A 26,077-nucleotide genomic window follows, 5' to 3' on the forward strand; every position below is an offset into this window, starting at 1 on the left:
TATTAAGTATGAGTTGATATTATGATTGTTGTTTGATATTGGGATATTTTTTGGGATTTATTTAAATTTGATTTGAAATTGATTCACTTTCACGATGATTAAAAAGATGGGAGGGAGGGAGGATACCTATAAACAAGAAACTATTAATGTAAAAATCAATAAAAAGGGAATGAAAAGGGAAGGGAAGGGAAGGGAAGGAAAGTAATGGATGGGTGGATGGGTTTAATCTAATTTTTTCTTATCTGATACAAATTCTTCATCACTAGTATTTTCACTAGTTGAAGAAGAACTATTATCAATGGGGACAGAAGTACCTTTAGCAGATTTATCAAAACTCCATTTATGTTTTGTCTTTGAAGCTAAGAATTCTCTATATTTAGTTAATGTAATATGATCTTGCAATTGTTTATATTCATTAACAAATTGATATTCTGTTCCTAAGAATTTATCCCAAATAGTAAAGAACGGTTGAGAAAAATTATTTTTAATACCCCAATTTTGATGATGAATATCATGATAAATTGAATTATTAGGGAAAATGATTTGAAATAAATCATAAGGTAATCTATAACCACAATGATCATCCACGGTTTTTAAAGTAGCAAAAGTATATAATATGATGGTTTCACGAGATGATAATTGAGTAACAATACTGGCTAAACCCGTACCTAAAGTATCTAATAAGAATCCTTCTACTGGATCATTATATAAGGCACCATAAGCATAAGGAACATATAAACGATGATGTCTAGAATGAAATCGTTTATAAAGATATTTATTAACATGCATGATACGATGTAACCAATATTGCCAAGAATCAATTAAAACAAATGCCACTGATATTCTAAATAATGACCAACCATACATATAACCATAATAAACTAAGATATCAGGAATGAAATTAGGTAAATAATTTTGTTTTAAACTCCACATTTGATATAATTCATGACCAGTTTGAGGAATTGGATCTAAAAGATAGACGAAATATCCGACAATGGATTGAATGAAATGTTGTAAGATAACATCTCTTATAACATCATGTAAACTGGCTTTATTTCTACTTTCTTCTTCTTGAGATGGATGTATTCTATATTGTTCAGCCAATTCATAAACATCAAGGATATGGAAAAACGAGGCGTATGACCAATAAGCGACCAAGGGAGCTATCAAGGCCAATATCCCATCGGGTAGACCTGGTATTAAAGAAGGTTTTATTGATAATTTGATATCATCAATAAGGAATTTTGGTTGAGATAAGATTTCAGAAAAGTTTTTTGGAGGTACAAATATATCCAACGTTGTCATATCCATATTCGTAGTGATTATATAGGATTGGGATGGGGATGGGAAGTGTGGTGATATGTGATATGATATGATATGTGTAAGCTGATGGTATGAAGATATATGCTGATGATGATGGATGATGGATGATTAGTGATAGGCGATGTTTTGATGATTTTATTTATTTATTTATTTATTTTTTTTTGGATTGTTCTCTTTTTGGTTTGACCGGGAAAAGGAAAAGCTAAAGAGAAGGGAAGAGACAGATAGTGATACAGTAGTCGAGGACAAACACCAGTTGATGATAGGGTTAATAAGTAGGAGTAGTTACCAATAGAATTAGCAGATTTTAAAAAGAAATAAACATAAAACTTAAATATTAACCAGAAAAATGGCATAACTTTTGAATATATATAGTGTATACTATACTGTTATGCTTTTAAGCTTACTCTTTTTTTTTTGGTTGCTTTTTTTCTGTCACGTGAGCATAAAATCAAGAAAGATCAAATCAAATCAAATCAATATATAGGGGCTAGAACTAGAACTATACCTATACCTAATTAATCATATTTACAATTAGCTAGACTTCTTTCCAGATTATCATAGAGTATATCACTCTTGTTTCATCAACTTAGTCTTACTTATTCTCTTATTCATGGTGGGATGATAGCTCTTCTGTTGTTACCTTACCCCTAAAATGTAGTATTTTTATTTCCCCTTTTTTTGGATCTTATTATTTTAAAACTTGATAACAAATCACCTGATTCACTGAATGTATGTATATGATTATTATATATTCATCTACATTTCTATTAATCTATCAAATGGTTTACTGTAATGTATCACTATGATATGCGTTAACTACATTTTGATCTTAGTTATGGTTAATCTTACCTCTTGAGTAGTATTTATCTATCTCTTTGATCTCAAGATTTACTATAATATCTACATTTTCTCTTTATTTTTTTTTGCAATTAAATCATGAAAAAATCGTAACTTCTATTCATTTATATACTTCTCTTTTAAGCTATATAATACATAAGTTAAAAGAATTCATATAAATCATCACCTTCTTCAATAGTATCTTTGCTATAATTCCCATTAATTTCAACTTTTATCCCTTCTTCATTTTCTAAATGAGCTTTAAGTAATTCTAATATATTAACATTAGAAATAAGGGCATATCGAATTGGTTCATTATAAGGTCTTATTTTATTTAATAATGGTTGATGTTCATCATAAAAAAATTTAAAAAACCAATCAAGTGTAATGAGTTCTCCCTTTAAAGTTAAGTTAATTCCAAGTGGTTTTTTATCTGTATCTGTAGATGATTGTTCCTTTTGTGATTGTTTAATTTTTTCAGAATCTTTACAATTCTTAAGAATTATAAGATCAAGTAAAATATATAAGATCCCATAAGCAGCTCGGAATAAAGTTTCTTTAGCATGAAGGAAATGACATGTCATACCTCTTTCAACAATCTTTGTTGATGATTTATATAATGCAAGGGAAGATTCAAAAAAATGTTGAAAATGAAATGGAGTTGGGAATTTAACATATCGAATTTGCATTAAAGTTTGAATTAAAGCAAGATCAATAAAATTATCTGATTTCAGTAATGGTTTTGTAAATTCAATTTCAGAATTTAAATTGATTTTTTCACTCAAAGTATACAGATTTAATCTTCGACATATATTCCTCATGATTTCAATTCGATTTTTATAATTAAACTCATCATCTTCTAATAATTGTTGTTCAATATAATCATCATCTAAATATAATTGATGACCATATCTAAAAGCTCTTACTGCATCTTCAAAAAGAATATATTTCCAAAGATTTCGAACTGAAATTTGATGAGAAATATCTGATTCTTTATGAATTTTTTCAATATCTCGATTTAATCCTAATGATGTTGCAGTGGTTGTAATCGAACATAATAAACTTATATCATGAACAAATGTTGCATTATAATCTCCCATATAATCATATTTTTTTAATTCATACATTAATACCATTGCTTGTAAACTAGGAACAGTAATTTGAAATTTATAATTATTAAATTGATATCTTATCATCTGATATAAAGTAGTTAAATCAACTTCAAATTCATTATTAATATAACATGATAAAATTATAATTGATAATGTAATACATATATCAACTTTTGAAGGATTTGAATTTAATTCCCCATTTCGATTAAAAGTATTATTAAAATATTTGAAAATATCAGTCAGACTAAAACATTTAAATATTAAATCATCTTGTTGTTGTAAAAAATTACTTAATAATTTAGACATTGCTTTATAACTTGGTAATAAATCATTTAATAATTCAAGATTCCCGATATGAGAAGGTAAATCTGCTTCTAATTCTTGTTGATATGAAGTTTTATACCATGATTTAATATCAATATAAGTTTTTCGAGATGATTCAACTACTATAGGATGAAATCTAAATGATTCTTTTAAAACGGTTCTCCAACTTGTAGCTCCGAAATAAGCAATAGTTTCAAAGTTTGGTTTGATGTAAGCAAAATCACGTAAACTACAAATAGTATCGACATTAGAATTGCTATTGGATAGTATAGTAACATCATGACTATGATCTATATCAGAAGATGGTGAATTCTGACTGGCTTGGATTTGTTGTAAATGTAATTGATGTTGTTGTTGTAAATGTAATTGTTGTTGTAATTTGATTTGATTATCGGCAGCTGCCTTCAAGATATGAGGTGATGTTTCATAAGTACATAAATGAACCGGTATTCTATTTCTTTGACATGCTGAACATAATGGTTTCTTTCGATCACATTTAACTTTCCTCTTTCTACAATTGGTACATGAGAAAGATATTCTTTGTCTCATAGTAGTGTAGTTATTTAGTTAGATTTGATAGATTCTTCTTGTTCTTGTTCTTCTCTGTATGGCTTCGTGTTAAAAATTATATCAAATAATCAAAACAAACAAACTAACAAACAAACGATAGTTCAACTATCAATTTATGAACTCCGTAATAGTTAAAAGATAGTGTATAGTTAATTAACAAAATTTCAGGTTCATTTTATTTTTTTCTGTCTGTCTCACAATCTTTTGACAGCCTGCCTGCCAATGCTGCCTAAATATCCTGTCTGTCTCACTAAAAATAGGGAGAGAAAGTTAAAGCCAACCAAATATAAAAAAAATTGGTCTTGCCCCATAATAAATCAGATAATTTTAACCACATCAACAACTACATAATTAGAACAACAATAGAACTATATAGTAGCTAGGTAGGTACATACATATCAAATCCATCTAGAGTCTAACTTTCTTTTGTGATATTATTATCATTATTATGATACATATTATTGTTATGATTGAGTTCGGTGTTGCTTGGACAAAATCCTTACTTCTTTATTTTACTTTACTGACATTAATGCCTCCCTAAATCCTTTTCCCAGTCGCTTTACCGAACTTTACTTACTTTGCTAACAAGGATATATTTATAATCCCGTTCAACAGAATTAAAAATGTCTCCTTTTCCGTCCCGTTAATACAAACTTCTGTTTCTTATTTAGTGTCATTTTTTTGGCCCTGACTCGGTCTTGCTCGGTCAAATTCCAGACAATTTTAAGGTGTTTGCAATAATCATATCACCGCCGTGTATCATCGAAATCAATCTTAATTATCAATCTAAACTAATGCTTTCTTTTTTTCCTTACTAGCGGTTTGATTATAAATAGATCATAATCTGTTGCCATTTGTAAGTATAATTATGACTCATTAAACCATACAATCAATCAATCAATCAACTATGACTCAGGATATTAAATTAAAACATCAAACTGTATCTCAAATAGATGAGAAACATAAAATGTCAACCGATTCTTCAAACGTTCATGATTCAACTCAAGAAAAACCATTATCGGATACTGATGAAATGGAAAAAACTGATGAAAATTATTTAACTGGTGTTCCCTTAATCTTATGTACTTGTTCCATCATTCTTGCTATATTCGTCACGGCTATAGATCAATCCATTGTTATTACTGCATTGGAAGGGATCGAAGAAACTTTTGATTCTGCTTCTCAAATTGGTTGGGCAAGTTCAGGTTATATTTTACCTATGGCAGTGTTGGCTTTAGCTTGGGGAAAATGTGGGATTGTATTAGGTAGAAAAAATAGTGTCCTTATTTCATTATTTTTATTTGAACTTGGGTCTGTCATTTCAGCCGTATCTCATAATATGTCGGTTTTTATTGCTGGAAGAGTTATAACTGGTATTGGGGCTGGTGGTATTCAAACCAATGTGTTTTTAATCAGTTCGGAAATCACTCCTCTTAGACAAAGAGGTCTTGTATTAGGAGTGGTTACTATGACTTTAACTCCTGCTGCTGCTATTGGTCCTCTTATTGGAGGTATTTTCACCGATTCAAAATCTTTAACTTGGAGATGGTGTTTTTGGATTAATTTACCATTCGGTGGAATTGCTGCTTTATTCTTATTTTTCTTATATAAACCAAAACATCAACTTTCAAAACTGTTCACCAGAAGTAATTTATCATTGGAATATTTTGTGAAAGCTTTTGATCTTATTGGGGTAACTTTGATTTCAATTTCATTAACTTTATTCTTAGTTGGTTGTTCATTCGGAGGTGAAAGTGCTGATGGATTTACTAAACCTTTACCTTTAGCATTTGTCATTATTGGAGCTGTATTATTCGTGGTATTTATTATATTTGAACTTTTCATTTTTAAAATTGATGAATCAAAAGAATATTATCCTATGATTCCTGCTTTCTTAATCGTTAAAAGACAAGTTTTAGCTCCTGCCTTTACTATCTTATTTGGTAATTTAGTATTTTTTGGAATAAGTATGTATGTTTCCATCTATTTCCAAAATTTATTAGGTATGTCACCAAAAAGTACCGGTATTCATTTATTACCCATGATTATTCCAACTTTATTATCTACCATGACTTGTGGTATCATAGTCAGTAAAGTCGGTATTGTTAAACCAGTATTAATCCTTGGAGCTGTGTTATCAACAATTGCAACTGGTTTAATGACTTTATTTAATTATAATTCAAGTAGTGGTGAGAAAATTGGTTTTATTTTCTTGATTGGGTTCGCCTATGGTTTTTATAATCAATCAGGTATTATTGCTGCTCAATTATCAAATAAAGAAAATAAAGCAATGTATAATTTAATCATTACTGCATTCATGGCATTTTCAAGATCACTTGGATCAGCTTTAGCAGGGGTTATAGCTACAGCTATCTATACATCGATTTCTACCAAAAAAATCCAATCTTTCCCAGGATATGAAAATGATGGACTTCAAACTTTCCTTACTAATCGTGCTAATGGAACTTTAACCCCTGATCAATTTAATATTTTTAAAGTTTCAGTTACAAAAGGTTTAAGATGGGTATTTTTTGCCTGTTTGATTTTCGGTGGTTTAAGTTTGATTTCCTCTTTACTTTGTTTTAATGAAACTGTTCCAATTGAAAAGAAACCAAAGACAGAAGATGAAGAAAAAACAATAGAAGGGGCTGGTGAAACTACGGTGGATGATGAAAACGTACCTGTACCTGAACCTACTACCGAAGCTGAACTTGAACTTGATCATAAAGTTGAAGCTGAAGCCGATAAATCTCAAGTTCAAATATGAAAATAACTCTAGAATTTCATCCACATTAGTTTAAAAAAGGTCATATTTTTGTCTTTCATTCTATTTATTCATTTCATGTTATGGTTAATCATTTTTTCTTGTCTTTGTTTAATATATATTTTTTAATTCGTTTTTGCATTCGGTCGATATTTCAAATTTTATTAAAAAAATAAAAAATTAGTCTATTTTACTTTATTTTGGTTCCTGGTTAATAATCTACAAAATAAAAATAAAGATCAGAAAAAGAAGTTACTCGGTTTTGCACTTCAAATGTCAATTTCGTAACTTTAAAATTTTAACCATCATTTTTAAAGTTTTAAACTTTGGCTTTTTTTTCCCAATTATATTTTATGATATTATATTATGAGCACTGATTCTAATTCTGGTTTGGTTACAAACTTTTTGATACCCTGATGTTAAATCCTTTTATTGTTACTGATTATGCAATTTAATTACGACCAAGCCAATCAGAAGTCAAAAATGAAGAGTTGTTATTGTTTTGGTAATATAGGAACAAAGTGGAGGTTGACAATTAAGATGCAACCCAACAATACGCAAACAAGTAATCAAGAAATAGAGAAACTATTGACTAATTAAACTATAAACAATCAAACAATCAAAACAATATACTACATTACAATTAAACAATTAAACAAGTACAGATTTGGATCACCATCATCATTATTATACGAATTTATTGTTTCTAACGCTAAAGGGATAAGAAATTTTCTTAAATCTGAAAATCAATTCCAAATCTTTTCAATCAACTTCAATTATAGTGATATATTTCCCTATATTTATATTTACATCTTAATTCGAAGTTTAATATTTTAAATCCTTGTTGTGGAAATCTGTTACGTCAGAGGCAAAATGTAAACTAAAAATAACCCTAAAAGAAACACTAAAGACAATAGAAATAAGGAAAGACCGTGCAGCTTACAGAATTGAAAGTAGATGAAATTTTTCCCCATTAAGTTACAATAAGTTCTTAACTAGCATGCGCAGAAACTCCTCTTTCCCCAATATAGGCATGAGCCCATCTTTCTTTCTTTCTTTCCTTCCGAGTTGAGGTTTAGAGGAGGCTACGGCATCTGCTTTATTGCTTTCATTCCCATCGTTTTTTTTTTCTTGGGTGATCAATACTGTTGTATTCTTTATACCATTGTCCATATTGTGTGATTTTGAATTTCGTTTTTTTATTATTATTATTTCAAGTTATTTTATTTCGTACCTGAGTTGATCACTATTAAGTAGGTTTTTATTATCAAAGTTGCTCATAAAATTTCATTTTATTTTCAATTTCCTTTCATAAACTCTTTTGATATGAAATGGCTTTACAACTTTCTCCAATTTATTAGTTTATGCATATTGCGATCGGCGTTTACAATATATAAAATAATATTAAAAAAAAACTGTAGATTATCCTAAAACAGTAAGTAACGTTTTCAAATACTTACTAAAAATATACTTACCTGTTTCAAATGAATTACAACCTTTAACAGAGAAGTCAAAAACGCATTTTGCGCGCCTTACTTTGTAAAGCCTACAGTATAATCAACATTTCTGCAATGCGAAGAAGAAAGAAAGCACGCTTGCATTTCCAACCTCTCATACATTGATCAATCATTTTATACTGGCAGTATACTTACCTTTGTTTCGATGCTTATGAATGGAGTTTTACAGTGCATGGGTTCACGTAAAATGAAATAATGAACAATGTATTCCCACTATAATTTTTTTCTTGGTGGGAGGAAGGATACAATGGCTGCAGAAATATTTTTGTAGAAACCCTGGGGCTGGAAATAAAATTTGAATTACACAAAATGTCATAATCCTGCAGATCTTTTCGTATATATAAAAGTAGAGGGAAAAAAACTGCGCGCGAAAATTAAAAAGTCTGTCATAAATGGAATTTTTTTTGGTACAGCTAATACTTGAAAGTATTAGAGAGAGAGAAAAGCTCTCCTAAAATTGGGATAGCTACTTGCACATGTGATAAATTGAGGGGTCAAATTCTAACCATTACATGATTTTGGATGGTCTCGACGTTTACGGCTATATTATCTTTAGCCAAGAGTAGTTATGAACCTATCAAGGAAAGATTCGTAGCCCCCAACTAAATTGGAAAGATTCGTGTTGATCAAGTTTGTCATCATCAATACGTATACTCCAATGAAATTAATTTGCAACGAAATTTAAATTTACGGTGATGTTGATTGTTTTTCTCTGTTAATAAATCTCAACAAAAGATCAGCTTATACCATTTTTATAATAGCAACGGAAGTATCAAAACTTATAATAGAGCAACAGAGAATAAATATTTATGGTCAAATAATACCAAAATCGACAAAACGCCAGATTCTTAATGATCAATTTTGTGATTCCCCCAATTATGCAGCAATTTTTTTAGTTCAGTATTATCTAATTGTTAAGTAATAGTTATATTTTTTGAGGATTTCCAAATGTAGACATATAAATCTTAAATCAGGGAGTATCATCATTTATTAGGAAATGATATTTCCAATGATGAAAACCCAACCAACAGTTAAAAAATAAATAGAAATTATTAGCCGGAACCTCAAAAAATAAATTCAAACCTAAAAATACCTATCAAAATAGCATTATATTAAATAATACTACTTTGTGGCTATTTTTTAAAATTTTGTTTACTTAGACTATTAGATCGTAGACGAAATACAAACGAGTCATAATCTATACTTTGCAACATATCTCAAAAACATCTCGGAATGTCCGTTCACTATGTATAGTCAAATTCCCTCCTCTAGAACTACATAGAACATTTCAATTCTGTGATAGGCGTAGAAACCCTTGCCTTCTATGCCCCAATTACTATAAGTGGTAATAACGCTAATATGCAAGATGTGAAAACCTGCCTTAAAATGCTCCTGCACGTGAGATTCAAAGTGATAAAAATATGACAAAAAAAAAAGAACGAAAAAAAGCTAAAAGCAACAATCAAATCTTTTTAAAAAAACATGGTTTTTTAAACAATATGTCAAAAACTTTAAGCAATATAGTATTTACAAAGGTTGTCAACATCAATAGTATTGACGCTATTTGTGTGCGAAAGTACAAGTCAATATAGGTACAAAGAACAATTGTAAAGGAACATACACAAACGTAAACTATGAAATTATCATAATGACTGGTTAAGGATCTGCGAACTGTTGATGATGAACTATCAATAGAAAGAATTTTAGGTTGAGGGATGGATAAAAGTAGAACTGTATAAGTCCCTTCACCAAAGACATCAACTTCCGGAAATCAAAAGCCACCAAATTAAAGCTAACTAATTATGTAAGGTCAAAACAAACGATAAAAGTGCAAATCGTTGAATGAATTTTGTAAATTACAAATGTCATCATAGAACTCAATCACTTCTCAATATCATCATAGAGTGGGTAATTTGATTGATTTTCTCATTCATAACCATTCTATTTTGCTCCTCATTTAGAAAATCAGAGGTGTCACACTATTGATACAAAGATAGAATCCTTTAACTATAGATTATCAGTACTTGATATCTTACCTAGATAATATACACTGTTACCATTTTTGTGGTGCGGCACCCGTCTTAAATGAATATTGGGATTAAAAAACAACAGTGCGTATATCTGAATTTCAAATGAATTTGAAAAGCTAAAAAATAAAACTCGTGCATAAAAAATAAAAGTTATTATTTTAGTTCATGGACTACTTTTGGCAACATTTTTTTTGGCAGTTAGTTAGACGTCATTGGCGGCATAATGATTAAAGACTCAATAATGGAGTTCTAGAAACGGGCAAGAGATATGATTGTCTTGACCATAAGAACACATATATAAAGGTATCAGAACTTCTTGTTTATCTCAAATTTAAAGCCAAGATTTTTAATTTTGAAAACCTTACTTCAATCATTCTCTAATTTCCAATTACTTTCGTTGATTTACTTATTGAAAATAGTATTAACAAAGATGAAGGGAGTTAGCTTATTATTGGCTGCTGTTTTACAGTTTTCATTCGCTTTAGGTCAAACCGTCACTCAAAATACAGTCCAATACGGTACATTCAATCTTGATATCGGTGACGTTGATATAGACCCAAATGTTTATTTATCCGTTATTAACAATTTAGATACTTCCATTACTGGATCTCTTAATGTTGGCAATGGCGGTGGATTCTATGTTAGTAGTGTGTCTAACTTAATTGGTTTAAACGTTGATTTAACTGGTGGTAACGTGTTAAACAATGGTACAGTTTCATTCAATTCTGTTGAATCACTTCTTCCAAGTACCTACATTATTACCACCCTTGCTAGTTTCGTTAATAACGGTGACTTTTACATGGGTTCCAACGGTGCTATTGGTTCTGGTGTTTTTACAATCAATAGTCCTTCTGTCACTAATAATGGTTTAATGGTATTTTACCAAACCCAAAACAATGGTGGTCAAGTTATATTAGGTGGTACAAACTTGCTTAATGGTATTACTAACAATGGTCAAATTTGTTTATACAATGAACTTTACGAACAAGCTTCAAGTATTGATGGTACTGGTTGTATCACTGCCCAAGCTAACTCCACCGTCTATATGAGTGATCCCTTAGCCACTTTCAATGGTCAAACCATTTATTTAGCTGATTCTCAATCAAGTGTTATTGCCGCACCTTTTGTTGGAAGTAACACTATTACTGTTGCTGGTTTCGGTAGTGGTAATGTGATTGCTTTATCAACTACTTTAAATCCACCAGTTACTATTGCTGGTGTTGTGGTCACACAACCTTACTCATACGATGCTACCACTGGTATTTTAACTCTTTATTCCACTATCGCAAATCAAGAATTCGATATTGGTACTGGATATAATCCTGACGATTTTTCAGTAACCACTGATTGGGATGCTGCTCAAGATGGTGTTATCTTACCATTGAATGGTGTTACTTATTCTGGACCACCACCAACAACAGGTGTTCCAGCTGGTTGTGCTTTATGTGATTCTCTTCCACCTATTCCAGGTTTAAATGGTACTGAATATACTACTACTATTACTACTACAGACAATGGTCAAGTTTGTACTGACATTGAAGAAGTTATTGTTACTTCAGATGCTCTGGGAAATTTCTACAACACCACTTCAATCTTATCTTCAGCATGTTTGGCTAGTTCCACTTCTAGCTCGGAAAGCTCTTCATCCAGTTCATCAGTTGAATCTTCTAGTTCATCATCATCATCAAGTTCATCATCATCTGCTGAATCATCAAGTTCATCATCATCTGCTGAATCATCAAGTTCTTCATCATCTGCTGAATCTTCTAGTTCTTCATCATCTGCTGAATCTTCTAGTTACTTAGATACCACCTATACTACTACTTTCACTACTACTGAATCCGATGGATTTGTTGCTACTGATTCCGGTGTTGTTGTTGTCAGTGCTGGCCCATCAGGAACCGATACTTCAACTTCATTATTCCCAACCTCCAGCGACCCAGATACTACTTACACCACCACTTTCACGACTACTGAATCTGATGGATTTGTTGCTACTGATTCCGGTGTTGTTGTTGTCAGTGCTGGCCCATCAGGAACCGATACTTCAACTTCATTATTCCCAACCTCCAGCGACCCAGATACTACTTACACCACCACTTTCACGACTACTGAATCTGATGGATTTGTTGCTACTGATTCCGGTGTTGTTGTTGTCAGTGCTGGCCCATCAGGAACCGATACTTCAACTTCATTATTCCCAACCTCCAGCGACCCAGATACTACTTACACCACCACTTTCACGACTACTGAATCTGATGGATTTGTTGCTACTGATTCCGGTGTTGTTGTTGTCAGTGCTGGCCCATCAGGAACCGATACTTCAACTTCATTATTCCCAACCTCCAGCGACCCAGATACTACTTACACCACCACTTTCACGACTACTGAATCTAATGGATTTGTTGCTACTGATTCCGGTGTTGTTGTTGTCAGTGCTGGCCCATCAGGAACCGATACTTCAACTTCATTATTCCCAACCTCCAGCGACCCAGATACTACTTACACCACCACTTTCACTACTACTGAATCCGATGGATTTGTTGCTACTGATTCCGGTGTTGTTGTTGTCAGTGCTGGCCCATCAGGAACCGATACTTCAACTTCATTATTCCCAACCTCCAGCGACCCAGATACTACTTACACCACCACTTTCACGACTACTGAATCTGATGGATTTGTTGCTACTGATTCCGGTGTTGTTGTTGTCAGTGCTGGCCCATCAGGAACCGATACTTCAACTTCATTATTCCCAACCTCCAGCGACCCAGATACTACTTACACCACCACTTTCACGACTACTGAATCTGATGGATTTGTTGCTACTGATTCCGGTGTTGTTGTTGTCAGTGCTGGCCCATCAGGAACCGATACTTCAACTTCATTATTCCCAACCTCCAGCGACCCAGATACTACTTACACCACCACTTTCACGACTACTGAATCTGATGGATTTGTTGCTACTGATTCCGGTGTTGTTGTTGTCAGTGCTGGCCCATCAGGAACCGATACTTCAACTTCATTATTCCCAACCTCCAGCGACCCAGATACTACTTACACCACCACTTTCACGACTACTGAATCTGATGGATTTGTTGCTACTGATTCCGGTGTTGTTGTTGTCAGTGCTGGCCCATCAGGAACCGATACTTCAACTTCATTATTCCCAACCTCCAGCGACCCAGATACTACTTACACCACCACTTTCACGACTACTGAATCTGATGGATTTGTTGCTACTGATTCCGGTGTTGTTGTTGTCAGTGCTGGCCCATCAGGAACTGATACTTCAACTTCATTATTCCCAACCTCCAGCGACCCAGATACTACTTACACCACCACTTTCACGACTACTGAATCTGATGGATTTGTTGCTACTGATTCCGGTGTTGTTGTTGTAAGTGCTGAATCTGATACTACTGAAACCAGTACATCCTTATTCCCAACCGAGAGTGATCCATTTACCAGTTACATTACTACATTTGGTACTACTAATTCTGCTGGTTCTTCAATTAGTGATACTGGTGTTGTTGTTGTTACAACCAATTCTGAAGGTAGTTTATATTCTACTACATCTATTATCACCGATCCAGATACTACTTACACCACCACCTTCATTACTACTGAATCTGATGGATTTGTTGAAACTGATTCTGGTATTGTTGTTGTTAGCTCCGAATCTGATGGAAGTATTGTCACCAGTACCTCATTATTTCCAACTCCAAGCGATCCATTCACTTCATACACCACTACTTTCACTACTACTGAATCTGATGGATTTGTTGCTACGGATTCTGGTATTGTCGTTGTTACTGGTTATTCTGATGGAAATATCTATACCAGTACCTCATTGTTCCCAACTGAAAGTGATCCATTTACTGAATACACCACTACTTTCTTATCAACTGAATCTAACGGTAGCGTTGATACTGATACTGGTGTTGTTATTGTCTCTACCAATTCTGAAGGTTCATTATACACTACTACTTCTTTAATTGGTCCTGTCACTGTTTGTCGTAGAGATGGTTCTGGTTGTACTACTTCTTACCCATTCACTGAATACACCACTACTTTCTTATCTACCGAATCCAATGGAAGTATTGATACTGATACTGGTGTTGTTATTGTAACCACCAATTCTGAAGGTTCATTATATACCACCACTTCCCTCCTTGAATCTCCAACTGAATACACCACCACCTTCTTAACTACTGAATCCAATGGAAGTGTTGAAACTGATACTGGTGTTGTTATCATCTCTACTAATTCAGAAGGAAGCTGGTACACTACTACCTCTCTTCTTGAAAGTCCAACTGAATACACCACTACTTTCGCTACTACATTACCAAACGGTGTCGTTACCACTGAAACTGGTGAAGTTATTGTTTCAACTAATTCAGAAGGTGTCTGGTATACTACCACTTCAATCATTGAAAAATGTTCTTGTTCTGAATACACCACCACTATTGTTACCACTGATACTGTTGGTGTTCCTTGTACTGAAACTGGTGTTGTTATCATTACTACTGATTCTATGGGTGAAGAATGTACAAGTACTTCTATTCTTGGAGGAGGTGTTATTTACACCACTACCATTGTTACAACTGATACTGTTGGTGTTCCATGTACTGAAACTGGTGTAGTTGTTGTTACTACTAATGCTGAAGGTGAAAGTTACACTAGTACTTCTATTGTTCCAACTGAAACTGAAGGATCTGTTTATACAACTACCATTGTCACAACTGATACTGTTGGTGTTCCATGTACTGAAACTGGTGTTGTTGTTGTTACTACTAATGCTGCCGGAGAAACTGTTAGTTCTACCAGTATCATCAGTGGTGGTAGTATTGTATCTGCTTACACAACTACAATTACTGAAGGTGGTAGTACCGAAACTGCTGCTGTTATTGTTGAAAGTGGATCTGAAGGCTTATTGACTACTACCTCAGTCATTGCCGCTGAATCTACCGGAGAAGCTGCCGCTTCTGGTGAATCAGCCACCTCAGTTGTTGCTGCTGAATCTACTTCAGAAGCTGCTCCTACCGGACCAGCTACTGTTGCCGAAGGTTCTGCTTCAAACACAAGCAAGGCTTCTATTATGATCGCTTTGATTTCTTCATTAGTCTCCATGATGTTCATGTGATTCTACTATAATTTCTGTTTCATTCATAATTCATTGCTGTATCTTTTTCAATCTTCAATTCTCCTTTAATTTTTAAATTTCGCCAATTAAAAAGGATTTCACTTTTTCATTTCTTCGATTAATTATACCTTTCAGTTTCTGTATATAACCTTACAAAAAAGGTACTTTTATATTTTATTATACATTTAATGTATTATTTATTATCATTAATTTCGTTATATGTAGACTAAATACATCGATTAGTCCAATAAGAAAACGTCAAATTCGATTATCGATTGTTGACCAATTATTTCAACCAATATAGGATGGAATAATAAAAAACTATTTACAAGTAAAGACATAACATAAAATGCAACTTTTCATTCATAAAACTGGGTAGATTGTATTACCAAACCGGCTCATCTTCCTTCTTTCTTTTCACTCTGACTATTTCATAATCATTATTTGAACTTACTTCTTTACTGACATGATCATTCAATAAACCTTGAAGTCTATAATAATCATTCTTTTTATCAACTGGTCTTTTATTCTCTATCAAAGATAGCATTTCTTCTTCACCCAATTGTCTATATTTTTCATCATATTTCTCCCACTTGACCGCAGTGAACTTCTGCAAGTATATTGATCCAGCAACGATTGATAATAAGAATGGTAATCCAAAATACAAAAAATGATTTTTTTTTCATCAACTTTTGATACTTCCCGGCGAAAGTTCTATCATACGCTTCTTGTTCTTTCTTTCCTCTAAAGATCTTATTGTTGAAAGTAACCATCCCTGCTATAGCCTATTACTTCTCTTCTTCTATTACGGTGGGTTGAATCTAACAGCAGATCAAGTCGTCTTATTGTTTCCAAGTAATTATATAGCCCAATTGTAACTCATAACTACTATGGTGCATTTTTTTTCTTGGTCTTTTAGGTTAAAAGGAAATGTTAGGAGGAAATCGGGAACCTTAAAAAAAAAATTCTATTTAAAGGTACAATTACCCCATTACTTTTCAGGTATATTCAGAAGAGATCCAATAGCTTTTTAATAAATGGTATAGGAAAATGGTAGAAGGTTCATCTACAGCGTTTGTCACTGGCTCAGAAGCCTTCCCCATGGGAGATATGAGTTCTAAAACTCATGATGTTAAAGTCTCAGCTGAACCAGAAGTGTATCATCAAACACGTATGGGGAAAATTGTAACTTCATTAAGGAAGTATGGTACATTCATAGGACCAGGTTTATTAATTTCAGTTGCTTATATGGATCCTGGTAACTATGCCACTGGTATTACTGCTGGTGCAGGTAACAAATATGCCCTTTTATTTATTGTGTTTCTTTCAAGTATAATTGCTATTTTCTTACAAGCCTTATGTATTAAATTAGGGTCAGTTACAGGTTATGATTTAGCAAGATGTTGTCGTGAATATTTCCCAAGATGGTTGAATATCATCTTATGGATCCTAGCAGAATGCGCTATTATTGCTACTGATGTTGCAGAAGTTATTGGTTCAGCTATTGCTCTTAATATTTTATTACGTATTCCATTACCAGCTGGTGTTTGTATTACAATCGTGGATGTTATTTTTGTCCTTTTAGCATATAGAAATGATACTTCATCAACTAAGTTTGTTAAATGCTTTGAGTATGCTGTTGGTTTATTAGTGATGGCTGTTGTTATTTGTTTTGCTATTGAACTTTCTCAAATTCATGCTGATGCAGGTGAAGTCTTTAGAGGGTTTGTTCCATCCAAAGAAATGTTTGCTGGTAGTGGTATGACCATTGCTACTTCTCTTATTGGTTCTACAGTTATGATTCATTCATTATTTTTGGGTTCTGGTTTAGTTCAACCAAGATTAAGAGAATATGATGTCCAACATGGTCATATTAAATTAGCTGATATTTGTGAAGGAATAGATGAAAAGGATGCTGCTAAAATGAAAGATAAAGAAGCTGATTATTTTTATAATTCTTACAAGCCTTCATATCAAGCAATCAACTACTCATATAAGTATTCAATTATTGAATTAGCTGTTACTTTATTGACTCTTGCTTTATTTGTAAATCTGGCTATTCTTATTGTGGCAGGTTCTTCATTATATGGTACACCAGAAGCACTTGATGCTGATTTATATACCATTCATTATTTATTATCTAAGAATTTAGCTCCTGTTGTTGGTACAATTTTCATGTTGGCACTTTTATTTAGTGGTCAAAGTGCTGGTATTGTTTGTACAATTGCAGGTCAAATTGTTAGTGAAGGTCATATTAATTGGACAGTTAAACCATGGTTGAGAAGATTGATTACTAGAGGTATTTCAATTCTTCCATGTTTAGCCATTTCTGTATCTATTGGTAGAAATGGGTTAAATACAGCTTTAAACATTTCACAAGTTATTATTTCATTATTATTACCACCATTAACTGCACCATTGATTTATTTCACATGTAAGAAATCAATCATGAAGATTGAGTTACCAGAAGAAATGCAAACGTTAGTAGAAGAGGAAGATGAAGAAGAACAAGATGGTACGGTTCAAGAAGTCGACACTGAATCAAATGATTCTAGAAAGTATAAATTTATGACAAACAATTGGATAACTACTTCCATTGCGGTCGTTATTTGGTTTTTCATTTCTGCATTAAATATTTACGCTATTTACGATATGGCATTAAATGGGGTTGCTGGTAGTTAAAGATCATATAGATATAACACGCAATACATATAATAGACATCATGACATTGTAAAATAATTAAATAGTACCATAATTGAATTATGATGTAATGAGTAGAAGACCCATACCGCAAATAACACCTGTTACCTGCACCCCAAACAGTTTTTTTTTTTCATTGACTCATATCACGTGCAAGCGATACCGCTATCAAAAGTCTCCTGTGTACCCCCATTGAAAAATTTTGACTCATATCGGTCACTATAATCTAAACACGATTCAATTATCACCAGATTCAGATCTACATATAAGTAGACACATTCTTTTAACTTAAAGCGTGAAATATCACATTACAAAGTCATATCATTTGATTTACTCGTACCATAGTTAGTCATCATCGTCATCTTCATCTTAATTATCGCATATCATGTCAGTGTCTCCAGCATTATCAGCTCGATCGTATAATTCCGTATTGGATTTTAAATCTACTTCAGCTAAAGGTGGTTGGATAGTTCAAAAATTCGGTGGTACATCAGTTGGGAAGTTTCCTACTAATATAGTTGATGATATCATTAAAGCCTTTTCTGCCAATAATAGAGTTGCCGTGGTTTGTTCTGCCCGTTCTTCTCAAACCAAAAGTGAAGGTACCACTTCAAGATTATTAAGAGCAGCCGATTTAGCTAATGAAAATAAAGATTTCCAAAACTTATTGGATGTCATTGAAGAAGATCACGTCAACAATGCCAAAGAATTCATTGTTCATAAACCTGAAGTATTACAAAAATTAATAGAAGATACTAAACAGGAATTATTCCATGCCCGTGAATTATTACATGCATGTCAAGTCATTGGAGAAATAAGTCCAAGATCCTTAGATTCAATCATGTCTATTGGAGAAAAGTTATCATGTTTATTCATATCTGCATTAATGGTTGATCATGGTTTAAAATCTAAATATATCGATTTATCTGAAATTATACCGTTAACTTATGATTTCAATCAAGGGTTCGATGATAATTTTTATAAATTCTTATCTCAACATTTTGGTTCTTTAATATTAGATTTAGAACCAGATGTGGTACCTGTTTTAACTGGTTATTTCGGTGTGGTCCCTGGTGGACTTTTAAATGGAGTTGGTAGAGGTTATACTGATTTATGTGCGGCTTTGGTTGCAGTTGGAGTTCAAGCTGATGAATTACAAGTTTGGAAAGAAGTTGATGGTATTTTCACAGCTGATCCAAGAAAAGTTCCTAATGCTAGATTATTAGATAGTGTTACTCCGGAAGAAGCAGCAGAATTAACTTATTATGGTTCTGAAGTTATTCATCCATTCACAATGGAACAAGTTATAAAAGCAAGAATCCCCATCAGAATTAAAAATGTTGAAAATCCTCAAGGTAAAGGTACTATTATTTATCCTGATAATATTGCTAGAAGAGGTGAAGAAACTCCACCACATCCACCAGCTGCATATGAAACATTATCACCAAACTATATCTCTACTCATAAAAAGAGATCAGCAACCGCTATTACTGCCAAACAAGACATTGTAGTGGTTAACATTCATTCTAATAAGAAAACATTAAGTCATGGCTTTTTAGCCCATATTTTCAAAACCCTTGATTTATTCAAATTAGTAGTTGATTTAATCTCAACTTCAGAAGTTCACGTTTCAATGGCTTTACAAATCCAAAGTGATCAAGAACCAGCTTTGAAATCTGCTGTGAAAGAATTAAGAAAAATGGGGTCAGTAGATATCACAAGACATATGACTATTATTTCCTTAGTTGGAAAACAAATGGTGAATTTCATTGGTATTGCCGGGAATATGTTTAAAGTATTAGCTGATGAAAGAATTAATATTGAAATGATCAGTCAAGGGGCCAATGAAATTAATATATCAGCCGTTATCAATGATAACGATACTATTAGAGCATTACGTTCTATTCATGCTAAATTATTAGAAGGATTATATGAACCAATTCCAAGTGCAGTTGATTTAAGATTAGAAGCACTCAGATTTACATAAAACAAAAAAGAAAGACATTTTGTACATAGACAATTATTTATCATGTAATAATAATAAGAATATAAACTAACAGGTATACATAATACACTACTTTATTTAAATATCGAAATCTCCAGATTCTCTACCAGTAATATTTTCACTAATTGTGGTATCATCATTCTTTTCATCAATTAAAGATTCAAATTTACCAACTAAATTACTTAATATTTCATTAGCTAATTTATGATAAGCCAATTGAGCCTTTATTAATTCTAAGAATTCATCTAATGGTTTAGCATTTTCTAAAACATTTTGTAAAATATTCATAGCATCTTCAACAGTATTAGCAAAATCATCTTCAGCATTTTCCATAACCACTCTTAATTGAGGTTCTTTAGCTGGATTAGTACATTGAGCCACATTTGATCTTGCTAAATCATAATCAAGTCTCTTTTGTTGAACTTTATTTTGAATATTATTACTTTGACCAATCAACAGTCTTAAAGTAGTAGTTAATGGTTTATTAAATTTTGATTTAATAAGTTGATCTTGACCTAATCTTGCATTGGCGATTTTATTTAAATTAGATGAATATAAATCAAGTCCTTTAACTAATGGATCAGTTGAAGCAGGATTATTAGTTAATACTGATGCATCAGTAGCTCTAGCTAATGCGTGATACAAAGTTTTTGGAGGTTTGAATTCACCAGTAGTTGGATTAATTAAAGCAGCTTGAGCTTCAGCTGGAGTAGTTGCCTTTGATAAACTAGAAACTCTGGTAGTAATATTCTTACTAAAATCATTAAATGATTCTTGAACATTAAGAGGATAATCATAACTTTCATTTTCATAATTAGAAGTAATCTTTAATACATTCTTGTATAAAGCTTCGATTTGATTGCATTTAGCAGCTAATTCCAAATATTCTGATGGTAATTGACTTATATCATCGACATTAACCTTACCAATTCTTTCTTGAACTCTTCTAGTAGTTCTTTGAGCTAATGGTACCACTTCATTATTAAACTCAGTTGATACCTTATCGGCTAATGATCTAAGATCCTTGGTGAAGTTTGAGAAATTGAACGCCATCTTAACACTTCTACTCTACTTTCAATGATTGATTGATGGATTGATTGATGGAATGATAGAATAATGGTTGTAACCCCCCTTAAATATAGTTTGGCTATACAATTTCTGATCTCTTTTTTTTTTTTGAGTTTAATCTTTTTTTTCTGTCTGTGTCTGATTTCCATTTTAGGCCATTTCGTGTAACAGTAATTTACGAACTAAGAACATATTAACTGCAAATATAATTGGTTTTTTATATTATAAGAATCTAAATTAACAAATGGTTTTACATACTTTTTACGTGAATATCTTTCTAGTTGTTGACTTAAAACTCTAAACCCTTTTCAAAGAAATCATTAATGGCATCAGTTAATCTTTTACCTCCTTCAATTAACTCATCATCAGAATTAGCTGGAGCGTAAGTTAATCTAAAGAAGTTAGCATGTTCTGCACTGAATTTCTTATCAACAGCCATATTAATACCTGGAACTACCCCTACCCCATATTCAGCAAACTTCCATACTAAGAGTTTCAATTTGGCAAGGAAATCAGTTCCTTCAGGGAAATTGACAATAAGTGCCACAAACATACCTGCTTTTGGATCAATCACTTCAATAAACTTTTTCTTATAAGCTTCTGATTTGTAGATTGAATTTAATAATACATCTCTTCTATGAGCATAAGTGATTCTCATTTTTAAGATCCATTGTAACCAACCATCAACCCCACCAAACTTTTGTTGAATAACATTATTAACGATTAATTGTGATGTACCACTTGAAGTTCTAGTAACAATGGCAGAATAGTTACTTACTGCTTTGATGACTTCTTTATGAGCCACAATGAATCCAAGTCTTAAACCAGGAGCAAATAATTTCGAAAAAGTTTCAATTCTAATCACTCTACCTTTAGTATCAATTTCTAAATAAGATGGAACTAAATGATCTTTCAAATATTCATCAACGGTTAAGAAGGTATCCAATTTAATGGTTGAAGAAGGGGTTTGATATGGTGGTAAGGCTAAATAACCATAAGGATCATCTTCAATAATGGCAAAATCATACTTATCAGCCAATTCATAAACTTTCTTTCTAAATTCAACCGTTTGAGTTAAACCAGTTGGATTTTGACCAGTAGCAATGGTATATAAAGCTTTTGGTTTCTTTTTATCAGGATGAATAGTTGACCAATTTTCTAATAAATCAGTTAAATATTCTAAATCAAGACCTTGACTTCCACTTTTAATAGTTAATTTAACTGGAACTGGGATCCCACCCGCATTTTTAACATTTTGTAAAAATGGAGTGAATGTGAATTCTTCAATTAAGATCACATCTTCAGGATCCAATAAAGCATCAGCAGCTTTATTTAAACCATCACCAGCCCCATTAGTAATGATAGTTTCCCAATCGTCATAACCTGGTTTATGAGTTCTATTAATGAAATCTCTGGTGAAATTCAATAAAGGTTTCAAACCTTCAACATTAGCATATTGCAAACCAGTTGCAATATCAATTAAATCAGGATCAGTGGTATGTCTTTCAATTCTAATTGTTTTAAGATTTTTAGTTGGTTGTAAAGGAGGGGTAACGCTTTGACCTCCATTACTTGATCCCGTTAATGATAAATTCTCTAATGAATTATTAGTTAATTGGAGCGATTTTTGAAATGGATAATCAACCAAATTAAGATCAATGGAATCTATAGGGAAGAAACCATTATTTGGCATCCCCCAATGTAAAGGTAATGGGTTTGGATGAGCTTTGAAACCAACTGGAGCTCCGTCAGTTGGACCAGTAGTAAAATGGGAAGTAGTTCTAGCAGCTGCACGCTTAGAAATTAAATTAGTTATTTCAGACATGGTTAAGTATATATACGAATATGATTTTAAAGTTAAAGAAGATAACAGTTGTAAAAATTATTTATATATATATAAATAAAGGAAATAAACCCCAATTTATATATCAAGATCAAAAAATTCATATCCCTCCTTCATTGATATAAATCTTACTAATTGAAAAATTAAATTTCGAGGCATTCTTATTTAGAAGGGGGAGGGAGCCGCACCTTATCTATTACACAATTTTCTCTTTTTAAAGTTGTAAAAAGGTCAAAGTCGGCTCAACCTCATTGTTACTTACTTTCCTTGTTGGGAAGTATTATTACTTACTAGGTTGCATTTCATTCTCCATTAACGGAATACAAACTCAGTCTGCCTTATCTACAATAATTGATACTAACTATAATGAAATTAAGAAGTGTCTGTGGCTGTAGATGTAGATTTTCACAACCGTTACATTAGTCATCTAACACTTCTTCAGGCTATCATTGCTCATTATAATTATATCCGAAACCGAAACCTAAACCTAAACGTAAACCGAAACCTCAAACTCTGTATACCCCAAATTAACTGTGGTTGCTATATTGTGGTGGTGGTGCAGTTTCTTAATTTTTTAAACAGATAACGAAAAAGTGCGGAATTACAATCTGTCCCAAAAGGGATAAAGCGGCACTTTCCTAATTCAGGAACGCGTTCCATTATATTAATACATTCTTTTAATACTATAAATACAATTACATAACTTCATCTTCTAATAAGATCTCATCATCTAAGTAATTATCAAGTTGACACGACTTATACTCATCTATGACATTAGCAATGCTTTCTCGACATTCGTTAAATAAATCCATCACTCTTAACCTTTCTTGTCTATCATTGGATTCAGTATAGGAGTTAATATATGCTTCTCTTTTAGCTAATAAATCATATTGTTTAAGGATCTTACTGAAAACTGGTATGATAGATGTATTATTTGAGATTTGTATACCTCCTAATTTAGAAGCTGATTTTAAAAATGGAGATTTCTTACCATGAACTACTTGTATAGAATTTGATGTCCATGGTACAAATTCAACTCTTTGTTGTGATTTAATTATCCCCTTCCGTATTTCTTGTTGATCTAAATTGGTTCCTACCAAATAATTCAACACACTAATATAGCTTGTTTGTGATCCAACTCGGTTCATCTTATATTTATCATTTAATAATTCCAATATCATATCATATTCAGTTAATGAGTTATTGAATGGAGCTATGGAGGTAGTTAAAAACTTCAAATTAGGGGTAGGTATCAATGTCGATAAAATACTTTCAGTAGAACTATACATATATCCGGGAAATCTTAATGGATTCGATATGGTACTCAGGACATATGATATAAGTTTATTGGTACTTTCAAATATTTCATCACTTTGAGAAGTTGAATTACGAAGTAATAAATTCTCTATACTATTCACAGCATCATTATGAAACATAAATGTAGAATCACTGAAATCAATCAATCTTTTTAAAGTTAATACTGTATTATATGGTTGAACCACCACATCACTAGTTTTTTCATTAGATGGAAAAATCAGAAAGGTATTGATTAATTTTTTATTTCCAAATCTATCATTCAATAATTCAAGTAATAATGATCCAACTCCTGAACCTGTTCCACCGGCCACACTATGAATTAATTGGAAATTTGATAAATTATCACATTTATCCATTTCTCGATCTATCAAATTTAACAAATCTTCTTGATGTTCCACTCCATATGAATGACCATTCTGCCAATTGTTAGCAGCCCCACTTCCATTATCACTCAAATGAACATTCCTGGGATTGAACATAGATAATTGATTAGTACATTTACTTATAACTGATGGCTCCATATCAATTAATATTGATCTTGGGGTATATTTATTTGAATCTGATACGGTGAAAAAAAGTTCAGGTCTATCACCTCGATTTTGATTGAAAGTAGGTGATTCTTCCGCACCTTGCTGTTGAAATCGTAATGAATCATCTTGAGGATATGATAATGGTGTTCCATCAGATTGAATACCATGTTCCAGTGATAATTGATTCCAATATTGTAATCCAACTTGGTTCCCACATTGTCCTGCCTGAAGTGTTATAGTTTCACTAGAAAGGGACACAGTTAGTATTAGTTTCTATCAATAATGCCATCCGAATGATCAATATACATACCCAGGCATCCTTTATTATATTATCTTGCTACGATTCAGCTAATTACCAGTTTTTCAATATATCAAATATCAAAACATTGAAACATATAACGCGCTTTGTTTACACTTGTTTAAAAAAAATTCTTGTGTGCAGTACACTTTTTGGTGAATCACCAAAATGTTAGGCGCTCCCAAAATAATCAGTTTCAGATAGAACATAAAATATAATTTAATAAAAGTATAAAATCTAAACACACACTATCTAATAAACATAAACGCTACATTTTACTCCTTCAATTATAACTGTAGCATAGTTATAACTGACGAAAAAATATAAACTTGAATTAATAAACTGTGACGAAGGGACTTTTTTCCATTAACAAATATCAGTCATCAAGACTACATAAAAATTATGCCATAACTATACCCTGACCAGCAGAAAGGAATGCATTATTATGTATGGTGTGTAAGTAAGGCTATAATCAGTTTAGCTTTGAATGAACTTAAATTAATGAAATGTCCGCTTTTGAATGAAATATAATGGAGTTGTAGCGTGATCATTGTAGTGGTGGCATGTATTTTAAATTAACGGCCAAAAATAAATAAAAGAAAAGAAGGAAAAAACATCGGGGTAACAAATTTTTGAAAGATTTAATCGTAGAATTTTAATTTTTGAATGAATGGTAAAACTGCAAGTTTTTT

At 32.3% G+C, this 26,077-nt stretch overlaps 9 protein-coding genes across 9 annotated transcripts; 3 read left to right on the forward strand and 6 right to left on the reverse strand. All coding sequences in view use genetic code 12, as the record gives it.

The window, feature by feature from the left end:
* Positions 1–222: 222 nt before the first annotated feature.
* SUR2 (sphingosine hydroxylase) lies at positions 223–1,305 on the reverse strand (the record flags this gene model as incomplete). Its single annotated transcript, XM_064905198.1, has 1 exon — positions 223–1,305. The coding sequence occupies one exon, from the start codon at positions 1,303–1,305 to the stop codon at positions 223–225; it is 1,083 nt and encodes a 360-aa protein (XP_064761190.1).
* A 1,019-nt stretch (positions 1,306–2,324) lies between these two features.
* On the reverse strand, positions 2,325–4,148 carry DFJ63DRAFT_336601 (uncharacterized protein; the record flags this gene model as incomplete). Its single annotated transcript, XM_064908409.1, has 1 exon — positions 2,325–4,148. The coding sequence occupies one exon, from the start codon at positions 4,146–4,148 to the stop codon at positions 2,325–2,327; it is 1,824 nt and encodes a 607-aa protein (XP_064761191.1).
* A 1,054-nt stretch (positions 4,149–5,202) lies between these two features.
* Positions 5,203–6,936, forward strand: DFJ63DRAFT_288976 (MDR family MFS transporter; the record flags this gene model as incomplete). The annotated part of the gene is made up of 1 exon (XM_064905190.1): positions 5,203–6,936. One exon carries the CDS (start codon positions 5,203–5,205, stop codon positions 6,934–6,936), a length of 1,734 nt encoding a protein of 577 aa, XP_064761192.1.
* Positions 6,937–16,008: 9,072 nt separating this feature from the next.
* DFJ63DRAFT_288939 (uncharacterized protein) lies at positions 16,009–16,305 on the reverse strand (the record flags this gene model as incomplete). The annotated part of the gene is made up of 1 exon (XM_064905184.1): positions 16,009–16,305. A coding segment is annotated over one exon (297 nt), but the record flags the coding sequence as incomplete, so codon positions are not given.
* Positions 16,306–16,673: 368 nt separating this feature from the next.
* Positions 16,674–18,305, forward strand: SMF12 (divalent metal ion transporter; the record flags this gene model as incomplete). The annotated part of the gene is made up of 1 exon (XM_064905175.1): positions 16,674–18,305. The coding sequence occupies one exon, from the start codon at positions 16,674–16,676 to the stop codon at positions 18,303–18,305; it is 1,632 nt and encodes a 543-aa protein (XP_064761194.1).
* Positions 18,215–20,359, forward strand: HOM3 (aspartate kinase). Its single transcript, XM_064903954.1, has one exon. The coding sequence runs from the start codon at positions 18,710–18,712 to the stop codon at positions 20,309–20,311; it is 1,602 nt and encodes a 533-aa protein (XP_064761195.1). The 5' UTR covers positions 18,215–18,709; the 3' UTR covers positions 20,312–20,359.
* On the reverse strand, positions 20,360–21,511 carry GVP36 (Gvp36p). Its single transcript, XM_064903945.1, has one exon. It carries the CDS (start codon positions 21,380–21,382, stop codon positions 20,408–20,410), a length of 975 nt encoding a protein of 324 aa, XP_064761196.1. The 5' UTR covers positions 21,383–21,511; the 3' UTR covers positions 20,360–20,407.
* A 1-nt stretch (position 21,512) lies between these two features.
* On the reverse strand, positions 21,513–23,579 carry ARO9 (aromatic-amino-acid:2-oxoglutarate transaminase). The gene has a single exon (XM_064903946.1). It carries the CDS (start codon positions 23,220–23,222, stop codon positions 21,687–21,689), a length of 1,536 nt encoding a protein of 511 aa, XP_064761197.1. The 5' UTR covers positions 23,223–23,579; the 3' UTR covers positions 21,513–21,686.
* Positions 23,579–25,472, reverse strand: TUB4 (gamma-tubulin). The gene is made up of 2 exons (XM_064903953.1): positions 25,398–25,472; positions 23,579–25,331 (listed from the first exon to the last, which is right to left on the reverse strand). Exons 1-2 carry the CDS (start codon positions 25,403–25,405, stop codon positions 23,936–23,938), a joined length of 1,404 nt encoding a protein of 467 aa, XP_064761198.1. The 5' UTR covers positions 25,406–25,472; the 3' UTR covers positions 23,579–23,935.
* Between the last annotated feature and the right edge of the window lie 605 nt (positions 25,473–26,077).

Source organism: Scheffersomyces coipomensis, assembly GCF_036884675.1.
Source record: "Scheffersomyces coipomensis strain NRRL Y-17651 chromosome Unknown DFJ63scaffold_5, whole genome shotgun sequence".
Taxonomy (NCBI): Eukaryota; Fungi; Ascomycota; class Pichiomycetes; order Serinales; family Debaryomycetaceae; genus Scheffersomyces; species Scheffersomyces coipomensis.